Source organism: Benincasa hispida, chromosome 6 (assembly GCF_027475165.1).
Source record: "Benincasa hispida cultivar pf3 chromosome 6, pf3_genome.v1.1, whole genome shotgun sequence".
Taxonomy (NCBI): domain Eukaryota; kingdom Viridiplantae; phylum Streptophyta; class Magnoliopsida; order Cucurbitales; family Cucurbitaceae; genus Benincasa; species Benincasa hispida.
Genome location: NC_143483.1, coordinates 42,464,472 through 42,485,408, shown reverse-complemented (window position 1 = coordinate 42,485,408; position 20,937 = coordinate 42,464,472). Strand labels below are relative to the sequence as shown.

Below are 20,937 nucleotides of genomic sequence, written 5' to 3'. Positions count from 1 at the left end.
AATATTTCAAAAAGAAGAAAAATGAGAACAAGTAAATCTAATTTACTCAGTTCATGATGGAGAATACATATTCACATCTTGATAGCTGAATAACGATTCACTATCAAAATTTTTCTTCATTACAATTAGATTGTAAGTCTTGGCGAATACTTATTTAAGTGGAATAGTTCTACTAACTGGCAACATGATGCTCATCTTAGTTAAAGTAGTGGGAGATATTAAAATGTCATTTAATTTTACTGGATATGGTGCTTTTATAACCATAAGAGAAATTTCATTTCTCCAAACTTTATTACTAAATATTTCATAGTGTATGAATAGTTAGTGATAAGGCATGTTCTTCAAAAATCGTTTTTGAAAACATGTTCAACATTAACTAAATGCATTTTTGTGCATTAAAATGTAATGATGTTTATTTATGCTGAGTATGGTGCTTTTATCACCATGAAAGACATTCAATTTCTCTAAGAAAAATTACTAAAATATTTCATAACGTATTAATAGTTTTGGTAGTTAAACATGTTTTCAAAAGTTATTTTGAAAATTGTTAGAGTAAGATAACATGCAGCAGAAGTATCAAGAATCAACATTCAAATTCACTAATTTTGGCAGAGATTAAAGCATGTTCATTTAAATAAGAGGGTTTTGGACCATACCTTTGTAGAACTCTTCAAGAACTTGATTAAACAGCAGTGGTCTTCACCAAAGATCATTGTGAACCACCTCAAGATCTTCCCCACTATCCTCTTAGAGCTTAGACTGAGTTGTGGGACTCAAGAATAGTTTGAAGCAATATAGAACAGAGAAAAGCTCACAGCAGCACACTTCCGAAGAACCCTTTCTTCCAGCTGAAATTTTCTCTCAAAATTTCTGTATAATGCATGTCCTCAAATCACTCCATTCTTCTTTATTTATTGCAAAAGAACATACAAAGAAGATATATGCATGGCTTGCAGCTCATGCTTGGAATTTTAATGAAGAAGAGGAAGTGGGTTTTGTGTGAGCATGAAGAAGATGATAATGGAAAACCATGTTTTTCCATTTGTACATGCAATCCAATTTTTCTAATTTTTCTTAAAACCAAAATCTTGATTTCAAAATTCAATTTTGATTTTAAAAACTAAAAAATCAAATTTCTAAAAAAATTAATTTCATAAATTAAAATATTAATTAATTTAATATCAAATATTAAATTAATTTTTACACAAAACCATCTTCATATATTTAAATCATATTTAAATATATATTATCCTATTCTGTTTAATTTTAATTTGACCGTTTCAAATTAACTTCTCAAGCTACTCTAAAGCTTAACCATTTACGAGCTAGTAGGGGGACCTCGAGGGCCTACAGATCATGGGCTCCAACGATTCGAGATTAATCGGCTAAACTCATTAGATTGATCTAATCCCCATTCGTTAACTAATGGGACACTCCACTATAGCCCATAGTTGAACTCCCCTCACTGTAGATATATTATGTCCACTTTATAACGATAATCAGTAAGTCGATCCTTCACAGGTTGTTCGTAACCACAGCTAGGTCAAAATTATTGTTTTACCCCTGTGAATACATCGTGCTTCTTAAGTTCCTACTGACACTCTAATGAACAATTCTGATTCATAATCATTATGAATCAAATCCATTCTCTATCATGAGAAGGCAGAGTCCTAATTGTTCAAGACCTGAAATCAGTACTTAAGTGAACAACCTATCTGCTAACCCTAAATCAAGTAGGAGTGAATTCCATCTTGCAAGGCTATGTCCCCAGCTATTCATCTGGTCTTATCCCAAAATGGGAAGCTTATTGAGCAGTGTTGTTGGACTACTCTCACCGTTTGCAGATCAAAGGATAATCCCGAACAAACAGGAGTTCATAGCTAGCTCAGGATTAAGATTGAGTTAACCTAGGTTATTTGATAAATGAAATAGTCAGTTTTAATAGTAAACGGTCGTTATAAAGAAAAGTGACTATTTTCATGGTCTAGACTATATGAAAACTAATTGCATAGGATGCCCCCACTCATATGTCCCAACATGAACGATTTATGGATCACATCGTTTGTAGCACTTTACAATTTCTTGTAACAACTACAGAGTGGGCCGCATCCAATAGTGTTACCAGGATGAGATACCTAATTTCATCCATATACTTATTAGATTATTTAGGCTACATACTATCAACTTGATCCTGTTTATGTCACTACATAAAGTTACAGTATTTAGACTATAGCCAAGGATATGTTTATTGGATTTTCATAATAAGATGCAAAATCAACAAGTCATTATTATTGATAAATAAAATGTTTAACACGAACTGCGAGTTCAAGGACATTCTCAACAAAAATATGTTCAACATTAAATATATACATTTTTGTGTGTTAAAGGTTAATACATTTACTACTCAACTATGAGAATGTGAGGATTAATGAATCCAGAAATAAAGACAAATTCTATTCTCCTGAAAGATACATGACTTTGTTTTTTTAAAATGATAGTTACGAGTAATTCTCTAAGAGTTAGAGTTAAATTATTATTACCCGTCAAAAGCCTTGCTTCTCATGCAAGTGTGTCATTAAACCTTATTAGATAAGGTTATCTAGCCAATGTGAGACTTTCGTTCTTTGACCCAATTGGTCCTATGTTAGAAACCATAAGTCTGATTTCATAGATAATCTATTAATATTGTTGATGAGTACATATGAATTGAAGGAACTCTTATTCAAGAGTACCTACGAGCGGAAGTGGATCTTTACAATTCATTGTGATAAAATTACTACATATACATTCAAACATATTAAAATGCATTCATAGTGCTAAAGAGATCGAGAGGTCATACCAGTTGAAGACTTCTTTTTCATAGCAAATCTAAAACCCAATCGTCTACCGCGAATAGTCTCCACACAAACAAAAGGAAACGAAGATGACACCACCACTCAAAGCCCTCAGTATTCTTAGAGTGAGAATCCAAAGGGTGGGCTTTGTTCGGATTTGGTAGAGGGAAAGAGAAAGAGAGATCGTATACAATAATCAAGCAAGTGGGAGATAAGCTCGTCTATCGTATAGAAAAAATGCTTGATTGTTTAGGTGAAGTATACGATCGTGTAGGAAAAAGATAAGCAATCGTCTAAACGATCGTGTAGGAAAAAAAGTAAGCAATCGTCTAAACGATCGTGTAAAAAAACTAAGCGATCGTCTATACAGTCGTGTAGTAAATATCGGACGCTAAACGATCGCTTAGAAAAAGGTAAATGATAGTTTAGTAAATAGCGCGCTCGGGTGTAATCGTTAAGCGATTGCTTAGTACTATTGTATAGGTAAGCGATCGTGCAGACACTATCGTATAGGCACAAATTTTCTAAGCATTGACACATTTTTTAACACAATGTCCGTGCATCTCATGCTTGACACATCGTGAGCTATTTATGCATCTCAAAGTTATCTTTCAACTTACTCATCCATTATTAAAACAGAAGAGACGTCGTCCCATTTTCCTTTTAACCATCCAATGAATGTGATCACATCATATTCATAACTTATGAATTAATATCATATATTAATCATAGTATTTTTCCTCCACTAGATGTAAATCATATTTATATCCAATTTTCTTCAAATTAATGTATCTCATACATAAAGTTAACTATATCATATATAATTAACTAGTTCAATTATATCATATATAATAAAACTCCCTCTTGTCAATTTGAACATTTCAAATTGACTAAAAAACTGACTCTCAACTTGTATCCAAGCTACCAAGGGAACCTTATGGACCTATGGCTCGAAACTTCAACGATACGTGAATAGCTGACTAAACTCTTTAGTCACTGTAGGATTGTATCAGCAATAGCAGATGCACAAGGATCATCTAAGCACTCAAATTCACTAATTTTGGCAAAATATAAAGCATGCTCTTGCAGAAAAATAAGTGAGTTTCACGACATACCTCTTGTAGAACTTCTTCAAAGCTCCTATCTTCTTCAATCTTGTTACAGACCACCTCAAGATCTTCCCCACTATTCTCTTGGTGCTCTAGATTGAGTTGTGGGACTCAAAACAAGCTTGAACCAAGGGATAAAGGAGAAATGCTCGCTACAATAATCTTGTTGAAAAACTCTTTCTTCAAACCGAATTTTCTCTCAAATTCTATAGATTGCATCCCCGATTTTCACTCCAATCTTTTCATTATATTGCAGATCAACATGCAAAGGAGAGACTTGCATGAGTTGCAGCTCATGTTTGGAGAAGACAAGGCAAAAAAGATGCATTTTGATTGAGCAACTAAAGAGATGGATAATGGAAAATCTTCTTTTTCCATTTTGTGTGTTTTGTCTTTTCCTTTTCAATTTTATCTCAAAAATCAAAATTTGATTATATAAAATCTATTTTGATTTTAAAAATAAAAAATTTAATTAATTTCATAAATTAATTATTAAATAAAATTTAAATAATTTAATATTAAATATTAAATTAATTTTAATACATATCCATCTTTATATATTTAAATCGTATTTAAATATATAAATTCTCCTATTCCATTTAATACTCAAATAAAACATGTAATTATATCTCATATAATTACTAATTCCCTTAATTCTAATTTGAACGATTCAAATTAACTTATCACGCTATTCTAGAACTAGTCTGTTACGAGCTAGTAGGGGGACCTCGCGGACCTACAGATTATGGGCTCCAATGATCCGAGATTAATTGGTTAAACTCATTAGATCAGATTAATCAACATTCTTAACTAGTGGTTCACTCCACTAAAGCCCATAGCTGCACTTCCCTCACTGTAGATATATATTATGTCCACATGATTTAACTATAATTAGCAAGTCGACCCTTCACAGGTTGTTTGTAATAACGACTGGGTCAAATATCCGTTTTACCCCAAGATTATGTCTTATTCCTCAAGTCCCTATTAATTCTCTAATGAACAACTGGTTTGTGATCCAATCACTAAACCAAACTCTCTCAGCCCAGTGAGAGGGTGGGGCCCCTTGTCAAGACCTGGATTAGTATTAAGAGAACACCTATCCCTAAATTGGGTAGGCGTGAACTCTGTCTTGCACCCTATGTCCCCAGCTATCTATCTGGTCTTACCCCTTAAATGGGAGTCTTATTGAGCCGGCGCTATCAAGTCAACCCTCACCTATGCAAATCTAAGGGAAATCCCGAATAAACAGGAGTTCATAGTTAGCTCAGGATTAAGATCGAGTTACCTAGGTCATCTAGGTGAAATAGTCAGTCTTATACAGTAAACAGCGTTATAAAGTAAGAGTGATTTATTTCTTGATCTTGATCTTAGGCAAACTCATTGCATAGGACGCCCCCACTCCTCATGTCATAACATGTATGAATTAGAATCACATCGTATGTAGCACTTTACAACTTTTTGTAATAACTACAGAGTAGGCCTAGATCATTTTGACTATTTACTCGAACCTGATCCAATCTTATGTCTCTACATAAAGTTCAAGTACTCATACAATAGTCATGGGTCTTAGTTTATTGGATTTAGACTTTTGTACAATTTATGAAATCAATAACAAGTATATTGATTAAAGAAGATGTTTATTATTTTACAAACTGCGAGTTTTTAGGACACAAAACCCAATAGTTACGATATCCACCATCTGTTAACTATCAGACATTCCAATAAAGACCGACAGTTGAACTCTTCTTGCCATAGATATATTTCTATGTCCATTGGATATAATCAATCATCAGTACGATGACCCTTCACAGATGCTCATAATTACAGCAGACCTACTTTTTTGCCTCTGTAGATACATCTTACTCCTTAAGTATCACTGATTCTTCTAATGAATAATACAACATAGTTTTACTATGTGTGAACACCTCTGTGCCATGAGAAGGTGTGTGGTGTCACATCATTCAAGCCCTAGGATCAACCTTTAAGAGAGCAATCTATCTACTTACCCCTGCTTCGGGGAAGGAATGAACTCCATCTTGTGAAGTTGAGTTCTCAGATCCCAAATCAGACGAATCCCCAAAGTGATAGGTTTGAGTCGGTGTTCTGGCCACTCGTACCCATGCAAATCAAATAATCGCCCTCAATAGCAGGAGTTCCCAACTCACTCAGGATTGAGGTCATGTTACCTATGGTCATCCTAGTGAAATGAAGCTCAGTCATGAATGGAGTTAAATGATGAGACATTAACACTTCGAGGTCAGGTTTTATACAAACTCTTTGTATAGGACGCCCCCGCTCGCATGGCCATACACGAATGATCAGGATCAGATCATCTGTGACAAGTCACAACACTTGCAATAATTTCACAAAGCGGGCCGCGTCCGTAGGGTTACCAGGATAAGGTTTCCCTCCTATATTCATATACTACAGACTATTTTGGTTGTCACTTAAGACCTGATCTACTTGTATGTCACTACATACATGCTTAAGTTGCATAAAGACAACCAGGGATATTAAATTTATTGGTTTGTGGTAAAATTAAAAAAAACATCTAAATGTGAAAAGTCAAGAAGTGAAGTAAATATCATATATATTATACATCATAAGTGTTCTTACAAAGTTGTTTACAAACTACAGGACATGAGACTTTAGAGCATAAACCCTAACAATCTCTCACTTATCCTAAAGCGAAGTGGGGATTACAAATAAACAGGTACAAAATAATAAACTAGGGCATAAAAACCCAATGCAACAAAATCTCCCACTTGCCCTAGTCCAGCCGCGGCCGGTCCCGTAGACCCATGCTCTGAAGGTGACCCTCAAACACTGTAGCCATGATAGCCTTCATAAAAGGATAAAAAACATTTTGCTTTGAGGTGATCTTCATGACAATCACGTCTCCTTGATGCACTAACTCGCGGATCAGATGATACTTTCGCTCTATGTGTTTGCTGCGCCTGTGACTCCTGAGCTCCTTGGAGTTCGTCACAGTACCACTATTGTCACAATAGAGGGTGATGGGCCTAGACATATCTGGAACAACTTCTAGCTCTGTCAAGAACTTTCTGAGCCAAACGGTCTCTTTAGTAGTTCACAAGCTGCTACGTACTCGGCCTCCATCGTGGAGTCAGTGATACACCTCTGCTTAGTTCTCCGCCACACTATAGCTCCTCCGTTAAGAGTGTTTTTGTGAACTTGACATTTAAAAAATGTCAAGAAATTTTCTTGTGATTTTTTTTGGAAAAATCTATAATGTTGATGTTTTTACCTATAATTGCTCTTGTATTTTGATCCAACAAGCACATTTGGTATATATATGACATACATTCATCAATTAAATAAACAATATACACACATTGATAAACTTATATATCAACAAAAAGCCACCAATATCACTTTATAAAAACTTAACTTCTTTAACATTGTCAATATATACAACCTAAAGAACATAATTCTAACAGCCAACTCATATGGACACTTTCAAAACAATATAAGGAACATAATTCTAACAGTTAACCCAATATGAACAATTTCAAAAAATACATTTCCAAAACTTCTATCAACAAAACCATTCGTCTACCCACACATGTACCAATCTAAAGCTATCCCCCCCTCCCCCCCTCCCCACTCGATTTGTGAGTACGGTTTCCTTGTATCAATCTATAAACATAAAAGCCAAATATATAATGGATTCTATTTTTCTCTATGCTATTTGAAATGTCGAAATAACGATAACGTACCAAATCTGAGGTGGCAATGCTTCTTTTGGTCACAATATCTCTCATATACCTCATGATGTAGTATCCACATACGATGCTTCCAACTTGTAGAGGACACTACAGAGAAAAAACCAGTAAATAAGAATGAAGTAATCCTTACGCACTAGATGTCTACTTAAATGTTGGATGTCGTAACTCACCATCTACAATTCTTTCATCAACGTGCCAAGTCAAGTTTTTAGCATAATCAATATTTCTAAAAAGCCTTTTGAATCATGGAATTAGTGGAAAGTACCATATCACTTTCGAAGGTATTTGTTTTTTCCCACATTTTATATCCTTCTCGTTTTTCCACCTTGATTCACCACATTCAGGACATTCAATTTCATCTGCATATTCTTTTCTATATAAACAAAAATCATTAGGGCATGCATGAATCTTCTCATATTCCATTCCTAGTGCACTTAAAGTTTTCTTTGCTTCATACATTGAATTTGGGAGCTCATTGCTAGTGGGCAAAATTTTCCTTTAAGGTTTTTAGTAGTTTTGAAAAACTAGTATCACTCCATCCATATCTAACTTTTAAATTATACAATTTGACTAATGTAGACAACTTAGTGTATTTTTTGCACCATTCGTATAATGGTTTTTCAGCATCATTAAGCAACTTCTCAAATCCATTTGGATCTTTTGAATATTCGTCGTGAGTAACTTCAACCATTTCTTTTAAACTTCCAACATTAGTCTCTTCATACATATGAGTGTCAAACTTAGAAGATTCTTCACAAAATGATGAGTTAGGAAGTTTTCCCCATGCCAAAACCAATTTTTATAACTTTCATCGATCCTATTGACATATAAATGATCTCTAATATCCTTGCTACTATATTTTTTCACAATTCTCACATTTCATACAAGGACAACGAATATTGGAGCTATTTGTAATAGAAAATCCAAATTTTATGAAGTTTTCCACACCCAATTCATAATCTTTGGATAATCTACTCTTGTTCATCCATGATTTATCCATGATTATAAATTTAGTAAGAAAAGATGATAAACAATGATCAACTTCATAAAACAAGTTGTGAAAAATAAACAAGTTCCCAATACATACAACTTGTCATTTCTAGCTCAACATTCCAACCTCAAGAAAGTAAGAAAAATCAGAGAACCTCAAGGTAAATCAGAGAAAAAAGACAAACACATCTAAAAAAATTGAACCTAAGGAGTAATCGAACCTCAAAAAATTGAACCCAAGGTGTCCACATGCTCTAATGTGCTAAACATATATTAATTCCAATAACTAAAAATTGAACCCATGTTTGGCAAAGCATTACTTAGTTTATAAAGCCCTAACAAATTAAACACGTTGACATATCTAACTTTGGAAAGCATTTAATTAAAGAAAAGTGGCAAGTTCTTGGAAGTTCTCTAAAATTAAAGCCCTAACTTTGGCAAAGTGGCAATCTCAACTTTGGCAAGTTCTCTAAAATTCAATCTCATTCAAGAAAAATATAAAACAAGAGTTTATTATGAGATTCAAGAATATACATGAGAGATTAAACCCTAACTTTGAAAGTTCAAGCCGCAAACTAAAAAAATCAAGCCCTAACTTTGAAAGTTCATGCCTCAAATCAAGAAAATCAAGCCCTAACTTTGAAAATTTGCCTCAAACTAAGAAAATCAAGAATTAAACCTAATTTAAACAAGAAAATCAAGATTAAGCCTAATCAAACGAAGAAAATCAAGGCTTAAACCCAGTATAAACAAGAAAATCAAGGTTAAGCCCTAACTTTGAAAGTTCATGCCTCAAATCTACTTACCTCAATGAAAAATCTCTTCAAGATTGATAGAATAACAAAGATGCATCAAAGGGAAGTGAAAAACCAAGAAGATTTTGGGTGTATTGTGAAAAAAATCGACTAAAAGCATTGTAAAGGATAGATTGCAAATCAACTGCTTGAATTTCTTTTAAATCTATTTGATAGTGTCGCGACACTACTAAAAGAGCGTTGCAACACTATTCAAGAGGCACACAATTTTTTTGTCAAAACCCATAGCGTTGCAATGCTATTGAGAGCATTGGAACGCTTTGTGTGTGAGGCACGCGTGTTTTTCATTTTTTTCGTTAAAATACGTAGCGTTGGAACAATACTTTTTAGTGTTGCAACGCCACACTGTATATTCTACAATTCTTGACGTTCTTAAAATGTCAAGAATCCATTAATTGAACTTGACAATTTTAAAATGTCAAATACTGTATTTTTTAGGAAAAATGCACAACCCCGCTTTTAAAAATCAATTCTTGACTTTTTTTTCTCTAAAATCACATATTTCTTGACATTTTTTCATAACAACGTCAAGTATTTAAAATTGCAAGCGTCAAGAAAGGTGGTTTTTCTTGTAGTGATATGTGAAACATACTTGTTATCGTCTTCCTCCTTTCAATCTCGAGCTACTAATTTTCTGTTCTTGCATTTAAGTCTCTTTCACTAACCCTAATAAAAAAATTTACCTTCTTGTATGTATATGTTTAAATTTGTTCATTGAACCAACACATAATCATACACAATCTTTTCCATCCATGAATTTAATGAAAAAAATGTCTTCAGGTGTTGTTTGAAACAAGCTTCAAACTTCAAGGGTTAAAATAAAATCAATCCCATAGTTCAAGGTATTTTTGATAATTTAACCTTGTTTTTATTTTAAAATTCCCTAATATATTCTTTCATTTTTTTTTCTTAGTAAGAGTTGTTATTAACAAGGTATTAACCCTAATATATTTTTTGCCCTAATCACTCTTCTTGCTACATCAACTATTCAATCAAACGATTGATGAATAGAAAGTTGTCGAGACCTTCTATCAATTAAATAATATTTATAATCTCGAGCTAACGCTTCATAATTAACAAGTAGTATTAGTAAAGTGAAGTGACACGATACATTTAATTTATGAAAGTGGATTCACCCAATTATGGTTCTAGGATATAAATCAATCTACTCAAGCACATAATCTACTTAAATGGAAAAGCCGATTAACTAACAGTGAAAAGCATTTGCTAATTAATCTAAGCACATGGATTAAGGTGTAGGGCTAAGACATGACACGATTAGCTAACATAGTCGATTAACTACTCGAGATTAGTTTTAATCTTTAAGTTACTCAAGATGACCATATGTTATTATCGAAAATGCTGCGAAAACAAACATACACTATCACACCCCCTCCCAGATTATCCTCCAAATCTGAAAGAGAATGTTACAACAGCAGTTACCAACCTTTTGTAACACTTATTGCCTAATTGACATGCTTAGCCTACTTAGAAAGTCCTGGAAATACAAACTCAACATTCAATATGCTTAAAGAATTCTAAACAATTTTAGTAACACCTAGGGTTGAACAAACAACCTAATTACAACATATACACACAAACAGAGTTTAGTGGATCCCAACACTTATCACTAGTCCTTAACATGAACATACATATGTACAGACATTTATATGTAAACACCTAACACTTTTCTTTATCTTAAGCTTTAACTAGAGTCTTCGCGTGGCATAACAACAGTGCAATCAATTTATGGGGAGATGAACACTACCTGGGGAGGAGGAAAACATTTAAAACGAGTGAACTACTAGTCTAGTAAGTGACCAATTAAACATAAACATCATGCTTTAAATTGGAAACTACCAAACAAACTCATACTTAAAACATTAAAACATGAAACTGCTAGAAAACATTAAAAATTCGTATCCTTAGTTGAGAAAGAACCCTTTTTGCTCAATCCATCAACATCAATCCTTAGTTGGGTTGGACTTAACACTACCAACGTCAACTCTACCTACGTGCACATGGTAATAACTAAGTATCGTTATACCTTAGGTACTACTACCCAGATATCTTTTCATAGTCCTTCAATATCAACTCAACTCCTACATCAATAAGTTTTTATCATTAAAACATGTATACTTGGAAGCTTAGTATCGTGAAACATGAGCTTAACATCTTTATCATATAAACATGAACTTCAAACGCATGCTTGTGATCATAAAGCACATAAAAGCTTAAAACATGCTTCCATAAACTTCCTTTTAAACTAGCATGCGTTAGTAGCCCTTAAAACTTAGTTTGCTTGGAAATTATCATTTTAACATACTTTACATTAAAGCTAGCATGAAAACTAGTATTTTGGATAAACCATGCGTTTACTAAATATTTAGAAAAACACTTAGTTTGTCACTTACAGCCTTGGGCGTTCCTCCAAGGGCTGATAAGCCTTTCCTATTTCTGTTTACCTTGTGGATGTGAATAACATGTTTAGCCAATGCCTTTGGTCTCCTTGTGAGACTAACTCACCTAAATAAGCTTAACATTTAACTTAGATAATCATATTTCAGCTCAACGCACACCTTTCTTATGCGTTCAACACTTAGAATTTTTCTTGGTTTTGGATGCTAAACTATGAGGCCAACTAGCACCAATCATACGTCGGCGCCTACCTATGCACCCCTCCCACCGCACGCCCATGCACACTCTTGAAGATTTCTTCAGATTTCAACTTGAATCCTTTGGAGATTCCTTCTGACAGCCCTGCAGCTTCAACTACACTCAATACTCGTTCAAATGGCTCTAAAATTTCCCTAATAGCACGAGTAGTTTCCTCAAACCGACCCCTAGAACTGAGGCCTTCCTGTATATAGCTAAAAGTGCATGCTTCAACTTAAGGCCAATTGTGCCAGCTAGCCCACTTAGTGGGATTAATTCCCTTAATCTCGACAGCTGGCCCACTAGAGTGGGTGACTAAGCTGAGAACTTCCTCTTATCACCAACACATGGTTTCCTTTCTTCAGTACCTACCAATGCAAGGCACACCCGACACATGCAACTAATTGGGCCTACCCATAAAACTTGTCTTGCCGACGCATATACGCATAGCCTCAGCGCTTAAGGCAACTTCGCCCATCACCGCGTGCGTCAACGCCTAACTAACCTTAAGATGGGCTTGGTTAGCGCATGGCATACTCTTGGCCAATACTTAGTCACCTACTCCATGCCTCATGCCCATCATGCACTCATCTAACCTCCTTGAAACATAGCTATCGCATACCTTTCAACACATCAAGGCCTCCAATGCAAGGCTTCTACACTTAGCCAAATTTTCCTTATTAATTGCCTACATACCTTGCTACCCGAGAGTTTCATCTTCAACGCTTAGAATATTTTCTCCTTCTTTAACCATCCTCAAGCTTTTCCGTACAAACATATTATTAACTTATACTTAATCTTAATTAACATACTTAAGTAGGGAAAATAGGCTTCAGAGTATTTACTCCTCATTTTCTCTTTAGTCTTCCAGGTAGCTTTCTCAACTCTATGATTCTTCCATAACACCTTTACTAAAGGTATTGTCTTGTTCCTCAGCACCTGCTATTTCTTGTCAAAGATCCTTACTGGCTTCTCTTCATAAGTCATATTTTCCTTTAATTGTACTGGTCGCTCTGGTACACATGAGTAGAATCTGGTACATACTTCCTCAACATGGACACATGGAAGACATCATTTATATGGGATAGTTTTGGAGGTAAATCCAGCTTGTAAGCTGCTGAGCCAATTCACTCTATTATCTCATAAGTGTTAGGGTTGATGCCCTAAAGTCTCGTGTCCTATAGTTTGTAAACAGTTTGTACGAACGCTTGTGTTGTTAATATATGCTATTTTCTTCACATCTTGTATTTTTGCTCAGTTGCTTGTTTTATTTGCTTTACCACAAACCAATAAATATAAAATCTCTGGTTATCTGTATATGACTCAAGCATGTATGTGATGACATACAAGTGGATCATGTCTTCAAAATGGTCTGTAGTATATGGATATAGGAGGGAAACCTTATCCTGGTAATGCTACGGATGCGGTCCGCTTTGTGGAATGGTCACAAGTGTTATGACTTGTCACAGATGGTCTGATCTTGATAATTCGTGTTGGGGACATGCGAACGGGGGCATCCTATACAAAGAGTTTGTATAAGACCTGACCACGAAGTGTTAACGTCTCATTATATAACATCGTTCATGACAGAGATTTCACTTCACTAGGATGACCATAGGTTACATGACCTCAATTCTGAGTGAGTTGGGAACTCTTGCCATTGAGGGCGGTCCTTCGATTTGTATGCGTGCGAATGGCCAGGTCGCCGATTCAAACCTACCATTTTGGGGATTCCTCTGATTTTGGAGCTAGGAACTCAGCTACACAAGATGAAATTCACTTCTTCCCCAAGACAAGGGTAAGTAGATAGATAGCTCCCTTAAGAACTGATTTCGGGGCTTGAACGATGTGGCGCCACACACTTTCTCTTCGCCCGAGAGGTGTTCACACATAATTGGACTATATTGTATTGTTCATTAGAGGAATCAGTGGTACTTAAGGAGTGGGATATATTTACAGGGGCAAAATGATAATTTGGCCGAACTATACTTACGAGCAACTGTGAAGGGTCATCGTACTCATAATTGGTTATATCCGATGGACACATAAATATATCTGTGGTAAGAAGAGTTCAGTTATTGGTCTTTAGTGAAATGCCATATAGTTAACAGATGGTGATATCGTGGTTAAAGAGTTTAGTCAGCTATTCACGGATCGTTGGAGCTTCGAGCCACAGGTCCATTAGGTCCACTGGGTAGCTTGGATAAAGTCGAGAACCATGTTTGGGTTAATTTGAAATGTTCAAATTGACAAGAGGAAGTTCGATTATATATGATATAATTGGACTGGTAAATTATATATGATATAATTGGCTAAATGCATGAGATACATTATTTTAGAGGAAATTAGATATAAATATGATTTATATCAAGTAGAGGAGAAAATACTATAGTAGATATGTGATATCAAACTATAGGATAAAAATATAATATGATTATATTTATTAATTAATTAATTGGTTAATTATATGATAATTAATCCAAAAATCACGTTTGGACGTGGGTTAATGGGAATGAGTTGATTATTGTAATCGATGAATTAAAATGAAAATTGTTTTTCTTTTTTGAATCATTTAATTGTCGTCCAAAAGACATTAGAGAGATCGCGTTGGTGAAAGCTAAATGATCGCTCAAGCATTTCGAGAGCCTATACGATAGCTCCTCTCCGCCTAAACGATCATCCACCTCGTGCCTAAACGATCACACACTTGTTCTTACACGATCTCATAGCTTCTCTAAATGATCGTAGACTGTGCTGATTTTACTAAACGATCATATACCATTTCCTAAACGATCGTTCAGTAAAACCTACACGATCGTGTAGCTTCTTCTAAACAATAAACATCGTGCTATGTGATAGTGCCTTTTTCTCTCCCACTTGCTTATCGCCTAAACGATCCGTGTTTCCTCCTTCCTCTACCAAATTCACCAAAGACCACGCTTTGGGTTCTCACTACGGAAGTACCTGGAGCTCTTTTCTGGTGGTGTCTCCCCGCGATGTTTGTGTTCGTACGGTTGTTCGTGCTGCTGTTGTTGACGCTGCTGCTAGCCATTGGTAGATCGCTTGGACGGTTCTGTTGCGTTGATACCAGGAGATTGTCTTCAACTGGTATGACAACTCATCTCCCTTGTTTATCGTGTTCATAGGATGCTGTTAATTAAGATTTGTTTGCATGACGGTATGTTTTTAATGTATAATGTGTATTTCGGTCACAGTGAGATCGGAGCGATTCGGACGTGCTCATGGAACTCTTCGGTAAGAGATCCTTCAATAAGGTCCAATATACATTAGACTTAGTTTTCCTTTCTTATCAAACCTTAGTATTCCTTTCCAAGGGGATAACTTAAGGAATAGCTAATCACAAATCTTAAACTCCAATTCCCATCTTTACTTGCCAGCATAGCTCTTCTGCTTGTCTCGGGCTATCTTTAGATTTTCCCTAATCAGCTTAACATTATCTGATGTCTACTGTACGAGTTCTGGGCCTATCAATTTCCTTTCTCTAACCTCCTTCCAACACACAGGTGGCCCGCAAGGTCTTCCATACAGAGCTTCGTATGAAGCCATTGTAGTACTGAAATGATAGCTATTATTATACGCAAATTTGATCAACGATAAATGCGTATCCCAACATCTCTTAAACTGTAATACACAAGCTCTTAACATGTTTTCCAATGTCTGAATCGTCCACTGTGACTGGCCATTTGTCCAAAGACGGAAAGTTTTACTAAAATGTAACTTAGTACATAAAGCTTTCTGTAAACTAGGCCAAAACATCGAAATAAACCTCAAATCTTGATCAGACACTATCGACACTAGAGCTTAAAACTGGCTTACTATCTTATCAACATATAACTTGGCAAACGATCTAGGGTAAAGTTGATCTTCACTGGTAAGAACTTAGTTGTCTTAGTCAACCTAACAACAATTACCCAAATTCCATCATAACCCACTCCTAGGTAAGCCAAATAAGAAATCCATCAAAATGTGCTCCCATTTCCATTATGGCAGTGGGAGTGGGTTAAGTAATCCCGTTGGCCTTTGCCCTTTTTGCTTTACCTATTGGCATATCAAACACTTATCAATGAACTCTACTATCTCTCTTTTCATGCTAGGCCACCAGTACGATTTCTTTAATGTTCTATACATTTTTGTACTGCTTGGATGCATAACATAAGCTGAATTGTGTGCTTCATCTAGAATAGCCCGTTTTAAAGAAAACACATTTGGCATATGTACCCTGTTAGCCTTGAGTAAAACTCCATCTGCTCTTAGCTTATAGTCTGTCCTCTGATTCTTACCTACCTCCTCAACTATCTTTTGGAGACTAGAATCTCCTAACTGCTCACATATAATATCATCAACTAAAGTAGGTCATACCTGAAATGAAGCTAATAAACTGTCTGCCTGATCAACTGCTAGAACAACCTTAACATTTCTCAATTCTTGCAATACTAAACCTCGTACTGATAGAAAGTAGCTCTTGTCGTTCCTAACTTCCTGCTGGGTATCTACTAACATTCGCTTTCCGTGCATGGTACTCAATAGTACAATCATAATCCTTGATCAACTCTAACCATCTTCTTTGTCTCAAGCTCAACTCTTCCTAATCAAAGATATACTTTAAACTCTTATGATCAGTGAATACATGTCAACGTTCTCCAAACAAGTAATGCCTTCACAGTTTCATGGCTAATACTATTGTTGCTAACTCCAGATCATGAGTAGGGTAATTATATTCATGCTTCTTTAATTGTCTAGAAGCATAATCACTCTACCCTCATGCATTAAAACACATCCTAGTCCTTGTCGGGATGCATCACAATAAATATCGAACTCTTTACCTAGAGTAGGAAGTGTAAGTAATGAGGCTGATACTAGTTTTCTATTCAACTCTTGGAAACTACATGCACATTTAGGAGACCACTCAAATTTCACATCTTTCCCGGTTAAACTAGTCAATGGAAGAACTATTCTGAAAAAGCCTTCCACAAATCGTCTGTAGTAACCTACTAAACCTAGGAAACTATGTACCTCAGATACTATAGTAGGTCGCTTCTAGTTCACTATTGCTTTTGTCTTCTGGGGATCTATAGTAACTCTTACTACAGATGCTACATGCCCCAGAAATACAAGTTGATCTAGCCAAACATCACACTTGTTGAATTTAGCATACAACTTCTTTCCTCGCAGCATCTGAAACACCGTCCTTAGATGTTCCACATTTTTTCCTTGCTATCGGAGTATACTAAGATGTCATCAATAAGACAATCACAAACCGTTCCAGATAGGGATGAAATATTCTATAAGGTCCATGAATACCGCAGGGGCATTCATCAAACCAAATGGCATTACTAAAAACTCATAATGTCCATATCTAGTCCTGAAGGTAGTCTTTGGAATATTCGCTTCTTTTACCTTCAGCTAATGGTATCCTGATCTCAAATCTATCTTAGAGAACACTGTAGCTCCTTTTAACTAATAAAAAAGATAATCTATACGAGGTAAATGATACTTATTCTTGATCATTATCTTATTTAACTTCCTGTAATCTATACACAACCTGAGAGTGCCATCATTATTCTTTACAAATAAAACTGGCGCTCTCCAGGTTGACACACTAGGTTATCAACTAACTTCTGTAATTGCACCTTCAGCTCTTTTAACTCAGCTAGTGCCATTCTATATGGTGCCTGTGAAATAGGGGTTGTACCTGGAATCAGGTCAATAGTAAACTTGATTTTCTTGTTGGGTGGCAATCCTGACAACTCTTCAAGGAACACATCAAGAAACTCCTGTACAACCGGCGCCTCTACAAGCTTCAACTTCTTATCCTGTGAAACAACCACACGTGTCAGATAGGCAACACATCCTTTGCTCAATAGCTTCATAGCTTTAACTGCTGATATCAAATTGCTAGGAAGAAGTCTTTTGCTTCCCACGAACAATACCTCTTGTTCTCTTGGACTTCTAAACACTACTTCTTTCTTAAAACAATAAACAGAGGCATGATACTTAATCAGGAAATTCATGCCTAAAATAGCTTCGAACTCAAGTAATTCTAATGGAATTAGATCAACCCATAAACTTTGGCTATCAATAACTACCTCACAGTTCTTATAATACCCATGCACTACTAAAACATCTCCAATGGGCGTAGAAATAAACAAATCCTCAGGCATGCTTCCAATCATCGTATCTATATGTAATGAAAACATGCTAGATATGAATGAATGTTTAGCACCAAGATCTAGTAATACATAAGTAGACTGGTTAAAAAGAGTTACTTTACCAGTCAAAACATCTGGCTGAAGGATCTTTTACCGAAGAGTTCCATGAGCGCATTCGGATCGCTCCGATCTTGCCGTGACCGAAATACACAATATACATTCATACAAACAGTTATGCAAACAAATCTTAATTAACGGCATGCTATAAATAAGTTATAACAAGGGAGAGAGTTCCATACAAGTTGAAGACAGTCTTCGAAACTTCGAAACTCACCACAGCGGAAACCTCCATCTAATCGTCAACGTAGCAGCATGCACAACTGCAAACTCACGACAGCAACGGGGCCGACACCACCAGAAAAGAGCCCCGGGTATTCTCGGAGTGAAAACCCAAACCATGGTCTTTGGTGAATTTGGTAGAGGAACAAGGAATACCAGATCGTGTAGGCGATAAGCAAGTGGGAGGGAAAAAGGCGTTATCGCATAGCATAATCAGCAAAAACGACTACACGATCGTTTAGAGATGCTATGCGATCGTATAGGAACAAGTGTGCGATTGTTTAGGCGTGAGATGGATGATCGTCTAGATGGAGAAGAGCTATCGTATAGGCTCTTGAAATGCTTAAGCGATCGTTTAGCTTTCACCAGCGCGATCTCTCTATTTTTCTTTTGGACGGGCAATTGAACGATTCAAAAAATGAAACAATTTCATTTTTATTTCATTGGTTACAATAACCGATTCATTCCCACTAACTCACGTCCAAACGTGATTTTTGGCTAAATTATCATATAATTAACCAACTAATTAATTAATAAATATAATCATATTATATTTTTATCCTATAGTTTGATATCACATATCTACTATAGTATTTTCTTCTCTACTTGATATAAATCATTTTTTATCTAATTTTCTCCAAAATAATGTATCTCATACATTTAGCCAATTATATCATATATAATTAACCAGTCCAATTATATCATATATAATCAAACTTTCTCTTGTCAATTTGAACATTTCAAATTAACCTAAACACTAGTTTTCGACTTTATCCAAGCTACCCAGGGCGATCTAATAGACCTGTGGCTCGAAGCTCCAATGGTCCGTGAATAGCTGACTAAACTCTTTAGCCATGAGATCCACCATTTGTTAACTGTCCGACATTCCATTCAAGACCAACAACTAAACTCTTCTTACCACAGATATATTTCTGTGTCCATCGGATATAACCAATCATGAGTACAACGACCGTTCACAGATGCTCGTAAGTATAGTTGGGCCAAATTACCATTTTTCCCCTGTAGTTACATCTCACTTCTTAAGTACCACTGATTCCTATAATGAACAATACAACATAGTCCAACTATGTGTGAACACGTCTTGGGCTAAGAGAAGGTGTGTGGCGCCACATCGTTCAAGCCCCAAAATCAGCTCTTAAGGGAGCTGTCTATCTACTTACCCCTACCTCGGGGAAGAAGTGAATTCCATCTTATGTAGCTGAGTTCTCAGCTCCCAAATCAGACGAATCCTCAAAATGGTAGGTTTGAATCGGCGACCTGGCCACTGACATCCATACAAATCAAAGGACCGCCCTCAATGGCAGGAATTCCGAACTCACTCAGGATTGAGGTCATGTTACCTATGGTCATCCTAGTATAGTGAAGTCTATGTCATGATCGGTGTTATATAACGAGACGTTAACACTTTGTGGTCAGGTCTTATACAAACTCTTTTTATAGGATGCCCTCACTCGCATGTCCCCAACATAAATGATCAGGATCAGACCATTTGTGACAAGTCACAACACTTGTGACCATTCCACAAAGCAGGCCGCATCCGTAGCATTACTAAGATAAGATTTCCCTCCTATATCCATATACTACAGACTATTTTGGTTATCACTCAAGACATGATCCACTTGTATGTCACCACATACATGCTTGAGTCACGTACAGATACCCAGGATTTTATGTTTATTGGTATTTGGTAAAGAAAAAAAAAACAAGCAACTGAGTAAAAATACAAGATGTGAAGTAAATATCATATATTAACAACACAAGCGTTCGTACAAACTGTTTACAAACTACAGAACACGAAACTTTAGGGAATCAACCCCAACAATCTCCCACTTGTCCTAAAGGAAGTGGGGTATACAATAAACTAGTACAAAACAATAAACTATGGCATAAAAGTCAGTACAATAAAATCTCCCACTTGCCCTAGTTTAGCCGCGGCCGATCCTGTAGACCCATGCTTCGTAGGTGACCCTCACACACTGTAGCCGTGGGAGCCTTCATAAACGGGTCAACAACATTAAAATGGCTTGGGTTAGATTGATCTGTCTCATCTCCTTAACCTCTTGAGGCGTCTTAGGACACATGTCCTTAGACAAAGTGACTCCATGCCTGAACGACAGTAGGCCCCTCCTGAAGTCCTGCATCGAGTACTTGAGGAACATCTTATTAATGTACGATGTCTGAGACAGTGCTAGCACTTTGTTCTTACGATCTTAAAAGATCTGTATACCTAGAACAAACTGAGCCTCTCCCAAATC

General features: G+C 36.0%; 1 protein-coding gene and 1 pseudogene across 1 annotated transcript; both read right to left on the bottom strand.

Moving 5' to 3' along the window:
- Positions 1-16,688, bottom strand: part of LOC150035671 (leucine aminopeptidase 2, chloroplastic-like) — a 38,151-nt pseudogene extending 21,463 nt beyond the window's left edge.
- Positions 16,689-17,737: 1,049 nt separating this feature from the next.
- LOC150035670 (uncharacterized) lies at positions 17,738-18,346 on the bottom strand. Its single transcript, XM_090314391.1, has one exon. The coding sequence runs from the start codon at positions 18,344-18,346 to the stop codon at positions 17,738-17,740; it is 609 nt and encodes a 202-aa protein (XP_090170517.1).
- Positions 18,347-20,937: the final 2,591 nt, after the last annotated feature.

What these genes read in the sequence shown, in the direction of transcription:
- LOC150035670 (XM_090314391.1), bottom strand. Translation starts at nt 18,346, where the DNA reads ATGATTGGAAGCATGCCTGAGGATTTGTTTATTTCTACGCCCATTGGA.